At 37.8% G+C, this 18,853-nt stretch overlaps 1 protein-coding gene across 5 annotated transcripts in view; it reads left to right on the plus strand.

The window, feature by feature from the left end:
- Nucleotides 1-18,853, plus strand: part of NAALADL2 (N-acetylated alpha-linked acidic dipeptidase like 2) — a 1,434,969-nt gene that overhangs the window by 1,345,682 nt on the left and 70,434 nt on the right. For all 5 annotated transcript variants that reach the window (XM_082458958.1, XM_082458959.1, XM_082458957.1 and 2 more), the window contains one exon: nt 13,814-14,012. In XM_082458958.1, the coding sequence (XP_082315084.1) occupies nt 13,814-14,012 (199 nt within the window). The remainder of the gene's footprint in view (nt 1-13,813; nt 14,013-18,853) is intronic.

Consider the following 18,853-nt stretch of genomic DNA (forward strand, 5'->3'; position numbering starts at 1 on the left):
CCTTCCCCCTCCCCGTGTCCTCAAGTCCATTCTCTAGTAGGTCTGAATATTTATTCCAGTCTTGCCCATGGTCCTTCATGACCTTTTTTTTTTTTTTATGATTCCATACATATGTGTTAGCATACGGTATTTGTTTTTCTCTTTCTGCCGTACTTCACTCTGCATGACAGTCTCTAGGTCCATCCACCTCACTACAAATAACTGAGTTTCATTCCTTTTTATGGCCGAGTAATATTCCATTGTATATATGTGCCACATCTTCTTTATCCATTCATCTGTTGATGAACACTTTGGTTGCTTGCATGTCCTGGCTATTGTAAATAGAGCTGCAGTGAACATTTTGGTACATGACTCTTTTTTAGGTATGGTTTTCTCAGGGTATATGCCCAGTAGTGGGATTGCTGGGTCATATGGTAGTTCTATTTTTAGTTTTTTAAGGAACCTCCATACTGTTCTCCATAGTGGCTGTATCAATTTACATTCCCACCAACAGTGCAACAGGGTTCCCTTTTCTCCACACCCTCTCCAGCATTTATTGTTTGTAGATTTTTTGATGACAGCCATTCTGACCGCTGTGAGATGGTATCTCATTGTAGTTTTGATTTGCATTTCTCTAATGATTAATGATGTTGAGAATTCTTTCATGTGTTTGTTGGCAATCTGTGTATCTTCTTTGGAGAAATGTCTATTTAAGTCTTCTGCCCATTTTTGGATTGGGTTGTTTTTTTGATATTGAGCTGCATGAGTTGCTTGTATGTTTTGGAGATTAATCCTTCGTCAGTTGCTTCATTTGCAAATATTTTCTCCCATTCTGAGAGTTGTCTTTTAGTCTTGTTTATGGTTTCCCTTGCTGTGCAAAAGCTTTTAAGTTTCATTAAGTCCCATTTGTTTTTGTTTTTATTTCCATTTCTCTAGGAGGTGGGTAAAAAAGGATCTTGCTGTGATTTATGTCATACAGTGTACTGCCTATGTTTTCCTCTAAGAGTTTGATGGTGTATTGCCTGAAATTTACGTCTTTAATCCATTTTGAGTTTATCTTTGTGTATGGTGTTAGGGAGTGTTCTAATTTCATTCTTTTACGTGTAGCTCTCCAGTTTTCCCAGCACCACTTATTGAAGAGGCTGTCTTTTCTCCACTGTATATTCTTGCCTCCTTTAACAAAGATAAGGTGACCATATGTGGGTGGGATTATCTCTGGGCTTTCTATCCTGTTCCATTGATCTATATTTCTGTTTCTATGCCAGTACCATACTGTCTTGATTACTGTGGCTTTGTAATATAGTCTGAAGTCAGGGAGCCTGATTCCTCCAGCTCCGTTTTTCTTTCTCAAGATTGCTTTGGCTATTCAGGGTCTTTTGTGTTTCCATACAAATTGTGAAAATTTGTGTTCTACTTCTGTGAAAAATGCCAGTGGTAGTTTGATAGTGATTGCATTGAATCTGTAGTTTGCTTTGGGTAGTAGAGTCATTTTCACAATGTTGATTCTTCCAATCCAAGTACATGGTATATCTTTCCATCTATTTGTGTCATCCCTAATTTCTTTCATCAGTGTCTTATAATTTTCTGCATACAGGCCTTTAGTCTCCTTAGGTAGGTTTATTCCTAGATATTTTATTCTTTTTGTTCCAATGTTAAATGGTGGTGTTTTCTTAATTTCACTTTCAGATTTTTCATCATTAGTATATAGGAATGCAACAGATTTCTTTGCATTAACTTTTTATCCTGCAACTTTACCAAATTCATTGATTAGCTCTAGTATTTTTCTGGTAGCATCTTTAGGATTCTCTATGTATAGTATCATGTCATCTGCAAACAGTGACAGCTTTACTTCTTCTTTTCCGATTTGTATTCCTTTTATTTCTTTTTCTTCTCTGATTGGTGTGGCTAAAACTTCCAAAACTATGATGAATAATAGTGGTGAGAGTGGGCAACCTTGTCTTGTTCCTGATCTTAGTGGAAATGCTTTCAATTTTTCACCATTGAGGACAGTGTTGGCTGTGGGTTTGTCATATATGGCCTTTATTATGTTGAGGAAAGTTCCCTCTATGCCTACTTTCTGGAGAGTTTTTATCATAAATGGGTGTTGAATATTGTTGAAAGCTTTCTCTGCATCTCTTGAGATGATCATATGTTTTTTTTTCCTTCAATTTGTTAATATGGTGTATAACATTGATTGATTTGCGTATATTGAAGAATCCTTGCATTCCTGGGATAAAGCCCACTTGATCATAGTGTATGATCCTTTTAATGTGCTGTTGGATTCTGTTTGCTAGTATGTTGTTGAAGATTTTTGCACCTATGTTCATCAGTGATTTTGGCCTGTAGTTTTCTTTCTTTGTGACATCTTTGTCTGGTTTTGGTATCAGGGTGATGGTGGCCTCATAGAATGAGTTTGGGAGTGTTCCTCCCTCTGCTACATTTTGGAAGAGTTTGAGAAGGATAGGTGTTAGCTCTTCTCTAAATGTTTGACAGACTTCGCCTGTGAAGCCATCTGGTCCTGGGCTTTTGTTTGTTGGAAGATTTTTAATCACAGTTTCAATTTCAGTGCTTGTGATTGGTCTGTTCATATTTTCTGTTTCTTCCTGGTTCAGTCTCGGAAGGTTATGCATTTCTAAGAATTTGTCCATTTCTTCCAGGGTGTCCATTTTATTGGCATATAGTTGCTTGTAGTAATTGTTCATGATCCTTTGTATTTCTGCAGTGTCAGTTGTTACTTCTCCATTTTCATTTCTATTGATTTGAGTCTTCTCCCTTTTTTTCTTGATGAGTCTGGCTAGTCGTTTATCAATTTTGTTTATCTTCTCAAAGAACCAGCTTTTAGTTTTATTGATCCTAGCTATCGTTTCCTTCATTTCTTTTTCATTTATTTCTGATCTGATCTTAATGATTTCTTTCCTTCTGCTAACTTTAGGGTTTTTTTGTTCCTCTTTCTCTAACTGCTTTAGGTGTAAGGTTAGGTTGTTTATTTGAGATGTTTCTTGTTTCTTAAGATTGTATTGCTATAAACTTCCCTCTTAGAACTGCTTTTGCTGCATCCCATAGGTTTGGATCATCGTGTTTTCATTTTCATTTCTTTCTAGTTATTTGATTTCCTCTTTGATTTCTTCAGTGATCTCTTGGTTATTAAGTACTGTGTTGTTCAGCCTCCATGTGTATTTCTTATAGATTTTTTCCTGTAAATGATATCTAGTCTCATAGTACTGTGGTCAGAAAAGATACTTGATACAATTTCAATTTTCTGAAATTTACCAAGGCTTGATTTGTGACCCAAGATATGATCTATCCTGGAGAATGTTCCATGAGCACTTCAGAATAATGTGTATTCTCTTGTTTTTGGATAGAATGTCCTATAAATATCAATTAATTCCTTCTTGTTTAATGTATCATTTAAAGCTTGTGTTTCCTTATTTATTTTCATTTTGGATGATCTGTCCATTGGTGAAAGTGGGGTGTTCAAGTCCCCTACTATGATTGTGTTACTGTCGATTTCCCCTTTTATGGCTGTTAGCATTTGCCTTATGTATTGAAGTGCTCCTATATTGGGTTTATAAATATTTACAATTGTTATATCTTCTTCTTGGATTGATCCCTTGATCATTATGTAGTGTCCTTCTTTGTCTCTTTTAATAGTGTTTGTTTTAAAGTCTATTTTGTCTGATATGAGAATTGCTACTCCAGCTTTGATTTCCATTTGCATGGAATATCTTTTTGCATCCCCTCACTTTCAGTCTGTATGTGTCCCTAGGGCTGAAGTGGGTCTCTTGTAGACAGCACATATACGGGTCTTGTTTTTGTATCCATTCAGCCAGTCTATGTCTTTTGATGGGAGCATTTAATCCATTTACATATAAGGTAATTGTCAATATGTATGTTCCTACTACCATTTTCTTGTTTTGGGTTTATTATTGCAGGTCTTTTCCTTCTCTTGTGTTTCCTGCCTAGAGAAGTTCCTTTAGCATTTCTTGTGAAGCTGGTTTGGTGGTGCTGAATTCTCATAGCTTTTGCTTGTCTGTAAAGTTCCTAATTTCTCCATCAGATCTGAATGAGATCCTTGGCTGGGTAATCTTGGTTGTACGTTTTTCTCTTTCATCACTTTAAATATGTGCTGCCACTCCCTTCTGGCTTGCAGAGTTTCTGCTGAAAGATCAGCTGTTAAACTTATGGGGATTCCCTTATGTGTTATTTGTTGTTTTTCCCTTGCTGCTTTTAATATTTGTTCTTTGTGTTTGATTTTTGATAGTTTGATTAATATGTGTCTTGGCGTGTTTCTCCTTGGATTTATACTGTATGGGACTCTGTGCTTCCTGGAATTGATTAACTATTTCCTTTCCCATATTTGGAAAGTTTTCAACTATAATCTCTTTAAATGTTTTCGCAGTCCCTTTTTCTCTTCTTCTTCTGTGACCCCTATAATTCGAATGTTGGTGCATTTAATGTTGTCCCAGTGGTCTCTGAGACTGTCCTCAAATCTTTTCATTCTTTTTTCTTTATTCTGCTCTGCAGTAGTTATTTCCACTATTTTATCTTCCACGTCACTTATCCGTTCTTCTGCCTCAGTTATTCTGCTATTGATCCCTTCTAGAGAATTTTGAATTTCATTTATTGTGTTGTTCATCACATTTTTTTTTTTTTTTTGCTCTTTAGTTCTTCTAGGTCCTTGTTAAACGTTTCTTGTATTTTCTCCATTCTATTTCCAAGATTTTGATCATCTTTACTATCATTATTCTGAATTTTCAGGTAGACTGCCTGTTTCCTCTTCATTTGTTAGGTCTGGTGGGTTTTTGCCTTGCTCCTTTAACTGCTGTGTGTTTTTCTGTCTTCTCATTTTGCTTAACTTACTGTGTTTGGGGTCTCCTTTTCGCAGGCTGCAGGTTCGTAGTTCCCGTTGTTTTTGGTGTCTGTCCCCAGTGGCTAAGGTTGGTTCAGTGGTTTGTGTAGGCTTCCTGGTGGAGGGAACTACTACCTGTGTTCTGGTGGATGATGCTCGATCTTGTCTTTCTGGTGGGCAGATCCATATCTGGTGGTGTGCTTTAGGGTGTCTGTGGCCTTATTATGATTTTAGGCAGCCTCTGTGCTAATGGCTGGGGTTGTGTTCCTGTCTTGCTAGTTGTTTGGTATAGGGTGTCCAGCACTGTAGCTTGTTGGTCGTTGAGTGGAGCTGGGCCTTGGCATTGAGATGCAGATCTCTGGGAGATTTTCGCCGTTTGATATTACGTGGAGCTGGGAGTTCTCTTGTGGACCCGTGTCCTGAACTTGGCTCTCGCAAGTCAGTGGCACAGCCCTGACGCCTGGCTGGAGCACCAAGGGCCTGTCCTCCACACAGCTTAGAATAAAAGGGAGGAAAAAAGAAAGAAAGAAGAAGATAAAATAAGATAAAATAAAATGAAGTAAAATAAAAACATAAAATTATTAAAATAAAAAGTAAAAAATAATTAAGAAAAAAGTTTTAAGTAATTAAGAAAAAAGTTTTTTTAAGTAATTAAAAAAAAAAAGTACAGCTAGAACCCTAGGACAAATGGTAAAAGCGAAGCTATACAGACAAAATCACACACAGAAGCATACACATACACACTCACAAAAAGAGGAAAAGTGAAAAAAATACATATATCATTGCTCCCAAAGTCCACCTCCTCAATTTGGGATGATTCCTTGTCTATTCAGGCACTCCACAGATGCAGGGTACATCAAGTTGATTGTGGAGATTTAACCCACTGCTCCTGAGGCTGCTGGGAGTGATTTCCCTTTTTCTTCTTTGTTCGCACAGCTCCCAGGGTTCAGCTTTCGACTTGGACCCGCCTCTGCGTGTGGGGCACCTGAGGGCGTCTGTTCTTTGCTCAGACAAGACGGGGTTAAGAAAGCAGCTGATTCGGGGCCTCTGGCTCACTTAGGCCAGGGGGAGGGAGGGGTACGGATGTGGGACGAGCATGTGGTGGCAGAGCCTGGCGTTACGTTACACCAGCCTGAGGCACGCCGTGCGTTCTCCCAGGGAAATTGTCCCTGGATCATGGGACCCTCGCAGTGGCGGGCTGCACAGGCTCCCGGTAGGAGAGGTGTGGATAGTGACCTATGCTTGCACACAGGCTTCTTGGTGGCTGCAGTAGCAGCCTTAGAGTCTCATGCCCGTCTATGGGGTCCGCGCTGATAGCCGCAGCTCGCGCTCGTCTCCAGAGCTCCTTTAAGCGGCACTCTTAATCCCCTCTCCTCGCACACCTGGAAACAAAGAGGCAAGAAAAAGTCTCTTGCCTCTTCAGCAGCTCCAGACTTTTTCCCGGACTCCCTCCTGGCTAGCTGTGGCGCACTAGCCCCTTCCAGGCTGTGTTCATGCAGCCAACCCCAGTCCTCTCCCTGCAACCCGACCTCCAAAGCCCAAGCCTCAGCTCCCAGCCCCCGCCCGTCCCGGTGGGTGAGCAGACAAGCCTCCCGGGCTGGTGAGCGCTGGTCACCACCGATCCTCTGTGCGGGAATCTCTCCACTTTGCCCTCCACACTCCCATTGCTGCGCTCTCCTCCGTAGCTCCGGAGCTTCCCCCCTCTGCCACCCATAGTCTCTGCCCGTGAAGGGGCTTCCTAGTGTGTGGAAACCTTTCCTCCTTCACAGCTCCTTCCCACTGGTGCAGGTCCCGTCCCTATTCTTTTGTCTTTTTTTTTTTTTCTTTTGCCCTACCCAGGTACGTGGGGAGTTCCTTGCCTTTTGGGAGGTCTGAGGTCTTCTGCCAGTGTTCAGTAGGTGTTCTTTAGGAGTTGTTCCACATGTAGACGTATTTCTGATGTATTTGTGGGGAGGAAGGTGATCTCCACATCTCACTCTTCTGCCATCTTGAAGCTCCTCCCCTCACTGTCTTTTGTCTCAAGGTATTTTTAAATTTCCTCTTTGAGTTCATCATTGACCCTTTTTTTTTTTTTTTTGTAGCATCGTATTTAGTCTCCATGTAATAGTTTTTTTCTTGTTTCTTTTTCTGTGGTTAATTTCTAGTTTCATGCTGTTGTGGTCAGAAAAGATGTTTGAGATAATTTCTATACTATTAAATTTGTTGAGGCTTATTTGGTGCCGTAGTATGTGGTCAGTCCTAGAGAATGTTCCATGTGCACTTGAAAAGAAAGTGTATTCTGGGGTTTTCTTTGCATGTAATGCCCTGAAAATATCAATTACATCTAACTGTTCTGTTTTATCATTTAGGATCTTTGTGGCCTTATTGTTTCTCTGCCTGCAACTATTATTGTATTCCTGTCAATTCCTCCCTTTATGTCTGTTAGTATTTCTTTTATGTATTTGGGTGCTCCTATATTAGGTGCATATATATTGACAAGTGTAAAATCTTGTATTGGTGCTTTTATTATTATATAGTGTCCTTCTTTATCTTTCTTTACGGCCTTTGTTTTAAAGTCTATTTTGTCTGATGTGAGTATTGCGACCCCCACCTTCTTGTCATTTCCGTTTGCATGAAATATCTTTTTCCACCCCCTCACTTTCAATTTATGTGTCTCCTTTGCCCTAAAGTGGGTCTCTTGTAGGCATCATACAGTAGGCTCTTATTCTTTTATCCAATCTGCCACTCTGTGTCTTTTGATTGGATCATTTAGTCCATTGACATTTAAGGTAATTATTGATAGTTATGTATCTATTGCCATTTTAAACCTTGTTTTCCCATTGATTTTATATTTCTTCTTTGTCCTTTTTTTTGTTTTTCCTTTTGTGGTTTGATGATTTTCTTTTGTATTACACTTATATTCTCTTCCTTTTGGTTTTAGCCAATCTGTTGTATGTTTCTGATTTGTGGTTGCCCTGTTTTTCAAGTATGTTAACCCCTTCCTATATCTACTTGCCTTTGACAGGTAGTCATACTGGCTCAAACACATTCTAGGAAAAAACATCTACATATTCTTACTCTCCTCCCCCACATTTTATGATTCTGATGTCCTCTTTTACATCTTCATGTTCATCTTTTTTGCTGTTCATTATTGTTATCATCACTTTCACAGAAAATTTTTTTATTTTTTTTTCAATCTGTGTACTGGCATATTTAAGTGATTTATTTTCCAGTTGTAATTTTCTCTTTCCTATAGATTCTTACTTCTATTTAGAGAAGACCTTTCAATATTTCCTTTAGGATAGGTTTAGTATTGCTGTATTCTTTTAGTTTTTGTTTGTCTGAGAAATTCTTTCTCTCTCCCTGTATTCAAAATGATAATCTTGCTGGATAGACTATACTAGGTTGCAGATTTTTCCCTTTTAGGACTTTGAATATATCATACCATTCCCTTCCGGCCTGCAACATTTCTGAGGAGAAATCAGTTGACAGCCTTATGGGGGTTCCCTTGTGATTAACTCTTTGTTTTTCTCTTGCTCCCTTTAGAATCCTCTCTTTATATTTAACTTTTGTCATTTTTATTATAATATGTCTTGGTGTAGGTCTGTTTGGGTTTATCTTGCTTGGGATTCTCGGTGCTTCCTGTACCTGGATATCTGTTTCCTTCTTTAGGTTTGGGAAGTTTTCAACCATAATTTCTTTAAATACATTTTCAATCCCCTTTTCTCTCTCTTCCCCTTCTGGAATCCCTATTTTATTTGGTTGGCATGCTTTATATTATCCTATAGGTCTCTTATATTGTTTTTTTTTTTTTTTAATTTGGCTTTCTGTCTTCTGTACTGATTGGGTGATTTCCATTATTCTATCTTCCAGGTCACTTTTTTGTTCTTCTGCATTATTCATTCTGCTATTCATTGCCTTTAGCTCAGCTTTCATCTCTGCAAATGAGTTTTCTAAATTTTCTTGGTTCTTCTTTACAATTTCTAGTTCCTTTTACAATACTCTGTATTTTTGTCTAGGCTTTCTTAATTCCTTCAGTATTTTCATTGTCTCCTTTTTGAAACTGGTGTCTATTAGACTGAAGAGTTCTGTTTCATTTGTTCTTTCAGGGGAATGCTCTTGGTCTTTTAACTGGGCGTGGTTCCTCTGTTTCTTCATTTTACTTGTATTTCTCTTACTCTGTGAGTTTAGGAGAAACAATTATCTACTATGGTCTTGAAAGGCTATTTACATGTGGGGGCATCCCTGGGTAGCTTGTGTGGGTTTAGTATATTTGGTGCGAAGGCTGTTTTTAGTATGGATGCCTGTCGCCTTTTTCCTCAGCATGTACTGGTCATTATCCCCTTGATAGGGGTGTGCAGATGTGGTGACTGGTGCCTGGTCTTGGGATTCTCAGTGGTGGTGGTTCAGGCATGCCCCTGGAGCACACGATGGGAGTGGAGGCAGCTCGCAACCACTCCTGGTGTCTGCAAGTTTGGCAGCAGTGGCTGGCTCATGAACATTCCTGGGGTCTGAGGGGGAGGCGCAGGGGCCCACAACCGCTCCCGGTGTTTGGGCAAGTGGCAGTGGCATCTCACGACAGCCCCTGGAGCCCGTGCAGGCAGTGTCCTGCCCTCTGCGAGCATGTGCACAGGGGAAAAGGCTACAATCTGTGCCCAGCTCCTCCCCTCGCGCACCCCCCAAACAATGACGACTGGTCTCTAAGCGGCCCAGGCTTCCTCCGAGTACACCCCCAGCCACAGTTGCACTAGATTCCAGCCCCCTTAGTCTGTCTCCACACAACCAACCCCAGTCCTCTCCCCAGTTCTGATCCCTGAAGCCCAAGTTCCAGCACCCAGCCCCTGCCAGCACTGGTGGATGTGTATCAGGCTGGGGAGTGCAGGGTGGCAGCAATGACCACCTGTGCAGTTCTCCCTCTGCTCTGGCTACCACAAACCAGCTGCTACACTCTCCTCTGAGGCTCTAAAGCTCACCTTCTGTCGCGGCCGATCTCCCTGCCAGTGAGGAGGCTTCCCTTGGTGCAGAAACCCTTCCTCTTTCACACCTCCCTCCCAGGGGCTCAAGTCCTGACCCAATTCCTTTCTTTCTTTTTTTTCTTTTTTCCTACCCAGTTACATGGAGATTTTCTTGATCTTTCAGCAGTCTGAGGTCTTCTGTCAGCATTCTGTAGATATTCTGTTAGAATTGTTCCACATGTAGATATATTTTTGATGTATTTGTGGGAGAAGGTGAGCTTCACATCCTACTATTCCATCATCTTGTTCGCTCCCTAGTTCTTTTACCCTTTGTATTACCCCTTTCCTTGTTCTTCAGAGGTTTGAGATGCCAGTGCACAGAAAGAAAAACTGCCTCCAGATTCACAGGCACTGCAAAATAAAATTGGAAATCTTTATTAAAGTGTATATGGGGAGAAGTGTGATACAGTTGTGGGGGGCCATGATTTGGGGGAAGTGATAAGAAATAATGTCTCAGAATAAAATTGTTAGTAAAGCCGTTACAGTATTTTGTGCATGCCTTTAGCAAATGAGTTGGTACTAATTTGTGTTTAGTTTATGTGCTCTGATAATGGTAACTTGTGTTTATATAGTGATTTAAATGCTTAGAAAGTAAAATGACCATTTTCCCCAAGGAAGCTACAGAACATCAGTATTAAGTACTCTGTTCAAGTCCACATTGATAATGATTAAGTAAACCAGGCTCTTATGGTTTTGGATAACAAGTCCTTGATCTTTAGACTCCATGTACTATGTATAACTTCAAGATAATTGTATTCACCCTCTCTGAGAGAAATCTCTATCTCCTAGTTGATGTTCTTTGGTCAAATGGACTTATTATTCATTAAAACTGAACTGTTAAGAGCCTCAATTAGTTTTCTGTTTTCTGACATTCACTGTGCCTTAAATGATGTTTTACATATTCTTAGTTTGGGGGGGGGGTGTTATTGGTAGGACATATTTTAATTCAGTTTAGTTTAATATAACCTATCATTACCCTAAAATACCTTCTTTTAAAATGTTTTTCCTTTTGACTGCAACTAGTATTGATATTTAGCAAGAAAGTATAGGAAATAACATTTGTTGATGCTCATCATGCACTAAACATCTCCCTGATTTTTTAGGTGTAATTTAATATAATAATGTATCTCAAATAAGACATAATCTTATAATTCAACATATACTCGATAAGATATTTAGTAAATGACTACTGTATATCAGGTATTGTGCTAGGATACAGAGATAAAAAGAGAGAGAAAACATATTTGCTGATCTTATGGGGTTCTTTTCAGTCAAGGAAAGGAGAGATAAGGCTAAAAATATTGCAGGTGCTATGATGCTATGATCACAGTACATAATTCACACATTCATTCAGTAAATGATTTGCCAGGCATAGTTTTATGTGCTGGGGAAATGGTAGTGAATGAAACAGACAAAAATCTCTTCCTTCACAGAGCTGACATTCTAGTAGTTATCCTAAGGATCACAAAGAGACAATCATTTGGGTCATGGAAATGGCTATGAGGAATCTTTGGAACATCAGTTATATATCAAAATGACTGTGTGAACATTGGAAGTAAAGCTACTTTTCAATCTGTAACCTCATATCCTTGAAGTAATGCATAGGGTATGCTGTGGTGGCAGGTCTCCACTATCAGGATCCTTTCTGGAACCAGCCAGTTCCTAAAGCTGTCAATTTTCTCCGCCCACACCACCATGAAAGATAAATTCATTTAAAGCTAAATAAGGTAAATGGTACAATTTGTCTCACTTGATTTAGTGGTAATGTCTTCAATTCTGTAGTGTATGTTAGATATGAAGAAATTTTTCCTTTTTAAATGGAAGACTCTTAAGGATGTCGAACTTGCTTTTTCTGTTGTTCAGTCTTTCTAGTGTCATCCAAATGTGTCTTATCCATCTTATTCTTTCCTTGTGCAAAAATATATTTTCTATAAGTTTTCCATATATTAAATTTGGTTAACCATAATAAGATAAACCATATTTTCATAAAATGTCATTATCATTTAAGAGGCTAGATTTTCTCAATGAGCAGAAATATCACTTCTTGCATCCTCAAGTTTTGTTCTGAAATCAAACAAGATTACTAATGAAAACATCAAAATACCAAAACCCTATGAACTCCTACAATTGATTTTATTCATTTTGTTAATTTCAGTGAACAGAGCGCTACAAAGAAGGCTCTCTCTTTGCAGCCCTCATAAAAACCATTTATTTCTTTACATAGTTTTCATTTTTTATTGTATTTTTTCTAAAAATATGTTATTGAATCTACTTCATTTATTCAGTAAACAGTAAACAATTATTGAGTGTCAGAACTATGCTGGGCTATAATGAAACTGACATATAAAATCATCCCCATCAAATGAAGGTGAGAGAAAATAAAGATCACTATATGAAAGGTTAGTAATTCTATGACAGACATATTTTATACCACAGTTATAATTCTAAACTAGTTTTCATTTTCTTAGCACATAACCTCTCTACAGTGCTTCTTAAACTTTAAGATGTAAGTAATAATCTGAGTAGCATGTTGAAATTTTGATTCCTGGACCCTAGAGAAATTCAGCATGTCTGGGAATCTGCATTTTCACAAAGACCAGGTGTTTTGGGAGTTGGTGACCCTTACCCTTAGACTTCATTTAAAGAAAGAGTTCCTTTGTGACGTTTCCCTTTTGCCAAGACTTTCCTAAGTGAAGGTTCCATAAGGCCTCTTTTCAATCCTCCACCTGTTTATCTTAATGCCACGCTCTCAGGATTTCCAGCTGAGATTTACCAGGTCCATGTGCATCTCATTACCTTGACTTGAAGTAATCCTCCCTAGTGCAGTGCTGACCTTGTTGGAGTCAGTTGTACCTAGTCTGAGAATGACACCACCGACTGTCGCCTCATCCAAAGACTGCATCTAATGGTGCAGCTATCTGGAAGAAGATGATGATGGAAGACCCCCTTGTGATATGATTAAAGAATGCTTTTTAAACAAGGTATTAAGTTTAAACACCAGCTAGGAACTGCCTACCTGTAGGGGAGTACTTTACAAATATTAATCATTTAACTCTCATTAACAAAGTTATAAAGCAGGTGCTATTATTATGTTCATTTCACAGATAAGGACACTAAGGCTCAGTAACTTGCCCAACATCACACACAGCTACTAAGTGGTAGAGCAGGGATCTGAACTCAAGTCATCTGGCTCCAGGATCTGGTGGCTGTAACTACTATAAAATGCAACCTTTCCCTTAGTCAAAGGAACATCCTGTGATCCTTTTGCTACCACCATTCATATCAGAATGACTTCCAGTAAGTTACATAACAAAAGGAAAAAAAAACAACAAACAAAAATCATCTCAAAAGGAAAACAAAACAATACAAACATTACATAAGATAGTTTTTAGTGTATTTTCAAATCAAAGGTGTATTTCAACTTCAAATTACAGGAACACTCTAGCAAAGTAAAAAGAACCCAGTAGACACATAACAATATAGGGTAACATATTTCATGTTCTCAGAAGGGAAGATAACAATTCGTTTTACATTTTTTTTCCTGAAATACAGGATACTCCATTAAGAGCATGAATTTTTGAGTCAGAAAGATAAGGCTTCTAATTCTTACCTGTCATTTACTTGCTTGATGATCTGTGGCAGTTTGCTTACCTTAATTAATTCTCAGCTTCTATGAAATGGACATGCCAACACAGGGTTGGGTGAATATTAAATAAGATAATTATGTGAAGGGCTTGACAGTGCCAGGAACATTGCAGTCTCTCAACAATCAGTTCCTATTTACTGGTATTATTATTATTAGCAGTAATCAGTAGTAGTAGTAAATAAATTTAATACTTTTAGTCGAATATATTTAGCCAGAATATTTTTGGTGGAAGGATTATAAAAGTAGAATTGATGGTGAATCTTCCTTTGACATCATGATTATAAAATGTTTACTTTGTGCCCTTGATATTCTCTCTTCTGAGATTGGCCCATTTATCTTTACCAGGTGATCAACCCAACACACCTCAACTGCTAGCCCTGGCCTCACGCCTGCGGGAGAGCGCTGAACTCTTTCAATCAGATGAGATGCGTCCTGCTAATGACCCCAAGGAAAGAGCTCCCATCCGTGTGCGGATGCTGAATGAGGTTCTCCAAGACATGGAGAAGAGCTTCCTGGTGCAGCGCACCCCCCCAGGGTTTTACAGGTAGGATGTGTGCTCAAAATTTGTATTTTTATGCCTCTCAATGAAATATTTGTGTTTAACGTTCAGAATATGTACCTTCTGTGAACATAACACTATTTTTTTAATGTGAAGAAATTATTATATCTACAATTTTTTTAAACAAATTTATTTATTTATTTTTGGTGGCATTGGGTCTTTGTTGCTGCATGCAGGCTTTCTCTAGTTGCGGCAAGCGGGGGCTACTCTTCATTGTGGTGCGCGGGCTTCTCCTTGCGTGGAGCATGGGGTCTAGGAGCGCGGGCTTCAGTAGTTGTGGCATGCGGGCTCTAGAGCGCAGGCTCAGTAGCTGTGGTGCACAGGCTTAGTTGCTCCACGGCATGTGGGATCTTCCTGGACCAGGTCTCGAACCTGTGTCCCCTGCATTGGCAGGTGAATTCTTAACCACTGCGCCACCAGGGAAGTCCTATATTTACAATTTGAGGAGCATTCTCCTCCCTTAAAGCAAAGTTCAACTGCATAAATAGAGAATAAAGAAAACTTTATTTTTCTTTATATCTGTAAATATTGATATTTTCTGTAGATATAATTTATATCTATATGATAATGGTTTAGCAGTATCATATACAAAATGACTAAGATTTTTTTTTACAATTAAAGTCAATATGAATCAAATGTGTCATAGCTACTGAAAAACCAAATGGATTTATAGGTTGTACTGTGAGAAATACACTTTCTTGAATGAATCAGGAGATAAGTCTATATTAGTCTGTCCTAGTAAGTCCACTTCTAGAGCATTGTGTTTAATTCTAGAAACTACATTTTAAGAGGGAGTTAAGTATGTTTAATATTCAGAGGAGAGTGGAATTTACAGGAATCTTGAAACAACCAGGGGATTAGATATATTTGGTTAGAGGGTCACAACAGAGTGACTTCTGAAAACATTTTAACAATTTATCATATTTTAATAAAACAATTTTCACATAGAAGAGGGATTCAATTTAGGCTCTTAGAGGATGATACAAATATGTACTTGTTTTTGAGGTTCCGGAAATAGTAGAAATTAAACAAAGAGGGAAAATGGAGTTTAAAAGATAACATGTTTTAAATGTTTTGGTTTTTTTTTTAATAAGTAATATTTATTGACCACTAAATATGTCTCAGGCACTATGTTAAAGACTCTCCACGCATTAATTAATTTAATCCCGGCAAAACAGCCAATGGATTGGGTACTCTTAGTGTCTCCATCTTATAGATGGAAAAACTTGTATCAGAAAGGCTAAATGACTGGCCAAAATAATAGGGCAGACTTCAGAGAATGTCCTGTCTCTCACTTTACTAAAAATGTTTTTTCTGTTTCTTTTTAAAAGATTTTTATTTTATGTTGGAGTATAGTTGATTAACAATGTTGTGTTAGTTTCAGGTGTACAGCAAAGTGATTCAGTTATACATATACATGTATCTATTCTTTTTCAAGTTCTTTACCAATTTAGGTTATTACAGAGTATTGAGCAGCATTCCCTGTGCTATACATTATGTCCTTGTTGGTTACCTATTTCAAATGTAGCAGTGTGTACATGTCAATCCAAAACAACCATCTATCCCTCCCCCTGACCCTTCACCCAAGCAACCATAAGTTTGTTCTCTAAGTCTGTAAGTCTGTTTGTTTTGTAAATAAGTACATTTGTATCATTTTTTTAGATTCTGCACATAAGCGATATCATATGATATTTGTCTTTCTCTGTCGTATTTCACTTAGTATGATAATCTCCAGGTCCATCCATGTTGCTCCAAATGTCATTATTTCATTCTCTTTAATGGATGAGTAATATTCCATTGTACATATGTACCACATCTTCTTTATCCATTCCTCTGTCAATGGACATTTAAGTTGCATCCATGTCTTGGCTATTGTAAACAGTGATGAAATGAACATGGGGTGCATGTATCCTTTCAAACCATAGTTTTCTTCAGATATATACTCAGCAGTTGGATTGTTGGATTGTATGCTGGTTCTGTTTTTAGTTTCTTAAGGAACCTCCATACTGTTCTCTATAGTGGCTGTACCAAATTACATTTCCACCAACAGCGTAGGAGGGCTCCCTTTTCTCCACACCCACTCCAGCATTTATTGTATGTAGACTTTTTGATGATGGCCATTCTGATTGATGTGAGGTGATATATCATGGTTGTTTTGATTTGCATTTCTCAAATAATTAGTGACGTTGAGCATCTTTTCACATGCCTCTTGCCCGCCTGAATGTCTTCTTTGGAGAAATGTCTATTTGGGTCTTCTGCCCATTTTTTTATTGGGTTCTTTGCTTTTTTGATATTGAGCTGCATGAGCTGTTTGTAAATTTTGGAGATTAATCCCTTATCAGTTGCATCATCTGCAAATATTTTCTCCCTTTCTGTGGGTTGTCTTTTATTTATGGTTTCCCTCGCTGTGCAAAAACTTTTGAGTTTAAATAGGTCCCACTTGTTTATTTTTGTTTTTGTTTCCATTACTCTGGAAGACAGATAGAAAAAAGATACTGCTATGATTTATGTCAGAGAGTGTTCTATGTTTTCCTCTAAGAGTTTTATAATATACGGTCTTACATTTAGGTCTTTAAACCATTTTGAGTTTATTTTTGTGTATGGTGTTATAGAATGTTCTAATTTCATTTTTTTTTTTTTTTACATTTAGCTGTCCAGTTCTCCAAGCACCATTTATTAAAGAAATTGTTGTTTCTCCATTGTATAGTCTTCCTCATTTGTCATAGATTGATTGACCATAGATCCTGGGTTTATTTCTGGGATTTCAATCTTATTCCATTAATCTATATTTCTGTTTTGGTGCCAGTACCATACTATTTTGATGACTGTAGCTTTGTAGTATAGTCTGAAGACAGGGAGCATGATTACTCTTGCTCCATTTTTCTTTCTCAAGATTGCTTTGGCTATTCGGGATCATTTGTGTCTCCATACAGATTTTAAGATTTTCTTGTTCTAGTTCTGTGAAAAATGTCATTGGTAATTTGATAGGGATTGCATTGAATCTGTAGATTGCCTTGGGTAGTATAGTCATTTTGGCAATATTGATTCTTCCAGTCTAAGAACATAGTATATCTTTCCTTCTGTTTGTGTCATCTTTGATTTCTTTCATTAGTGTTTTATAGTTTTTGGAGTATAGGTATTTTGCCTCTTCAGGTAGGTTTATTCCTAGGTATTTTATTCTTTTGGATGTGATGGTAAAGGGGATTGTTTCTTTAATTTCTCCTGATCTTTTGTTCTTAGTGTATAGAAATGCAAGAGATTTCTGTGTATTTATTTTGCCTCCAGCAACTTTATCGAATTCATTGATGAGTTCTAGCAGTTTTCTGGTAGCATCTTTAGACTTGTCTCTGTATAATATCATGTCAACTGCAAAGAGTGACAGTTTTACTTCTTCTTTTCCAGTTTGGATTCCCTTTATTTCTTTTTCTTCTCTGATTGCCATGGCTAGGACTTCTAAAACTATATTGAACAAAAGTTGCAAGAGTGGACATCTTTGTCTTGTTCTTGATCTTAGAATGAATGCTTTCAACTTTTCAATATTTACTATGATGTTGGCTGTAGGTTTGTCATACATGGCCTTTATTATGTTGAGGTAGGTTCCATCTATGCCCACCTTCTAGAGAGTTTTTAATCATAAATGGGTGTTCAGTTTTGTCAAAAACTTTTTCTGCATCTACTGAGATGATCATATTGTTTTTATTCTTCCATTTGTTGAGGTGGTGTATCACACTGATTGATTTGCAGATATTGCAAAAGGCTTGCATCCCTGGAATAAATCCCACTTGATCATGGATTGTGATCCTTTTAATGTATTGTTGGATTCGGTTTGCTAGTATTTTGTTGAGGATTTTTGTGTCTATGTTCATCAGTGATATTGGCCTGTAATTGTCTTTTTTTGTGGTATCTTTGTCTGGTTTTGATATCAGGGTGATGGTGGCCTTGTAGAATGAGTTTGGGAGTGTTCCTTCCTCTGTGATTCTTTTGAACAGTTTCAGAAAGATAGATGTTATCTCTTCTCTGAATGTTTGATAAAATTTGCCTGTGAAGCCATCTGTTCCTGGACTTTTGTTTGCTGGGAGTTTTTTAATCGCAGTTTCAACTTCATTACTTGTGATTGGTCTGTTCATATTTTCTATTTCTTCCTGGTTCAGTCTTGGGAGATTGTACCATTCTAGGAATTTGTCCATTTCTTCCAGGTTGTCCATTTTATTGGCATAGAGTTGCTTGTGGTAGTCTTTCATAAGCCTTTGTATTTCTATGCTGTCTGTTGTAACTTCTTGTTCATTTCTAACTTTATTGATTTGAATCCTCCCCCTTTTTTTCTTGATGAGTCTGGCTAAAGGTTTATCTATTTTGTTTATCTCTTCAAAGAACCAGCTTTTAGTTTCATTGATCTTTTCTATTGTTTTCTTTGTCACTACTGCATTTATTTCTGCTCTGACCTTTATGATTTCTTTCCTTCTACTAACTTTGGGTTTTGTTTGTTCTTCTTTTCTAGTTGCTTTAGGTGTAAAGTTAGTTCGGTGGTTTATTTGAGATTTTTCTTATTTCCTGAGGTAAGATTGTATTGCTATAAACTTCCCTCTTACAACTGCTTTTGCTGCAGCCCTTAGGTTTTGGATCATCATGCTTTCATTTTCATTTGTCTCTAGGTATTTTTTTGATTTCCTCTTTGATTTCTTCAGTGATCCACTGGTTGTTTAATAGCATATTGTTTAGCCTCCACATGTTTGTGGTTTTTACAGGTTTTTTTCTGGTAGTTGCTTTCTAATCTCATAGTTTTGTGGTCAGAAAAGATGCTTCATATGATTCAATTTTCTTAAATT

Source organism: Balaenoptera physalus (assembly GCF_965194825.1).
Source record: "Balaenoptera physalus genome assembly, chromosome: 4".
Classification (NCBI taxonomy): domain Eukaryota; kingdom Metazoa; phylum Chordata; class Mammalia; order Artiodactyla; family Balaenopteridae; genus Balaenoptera; species Balaenoptera physalus.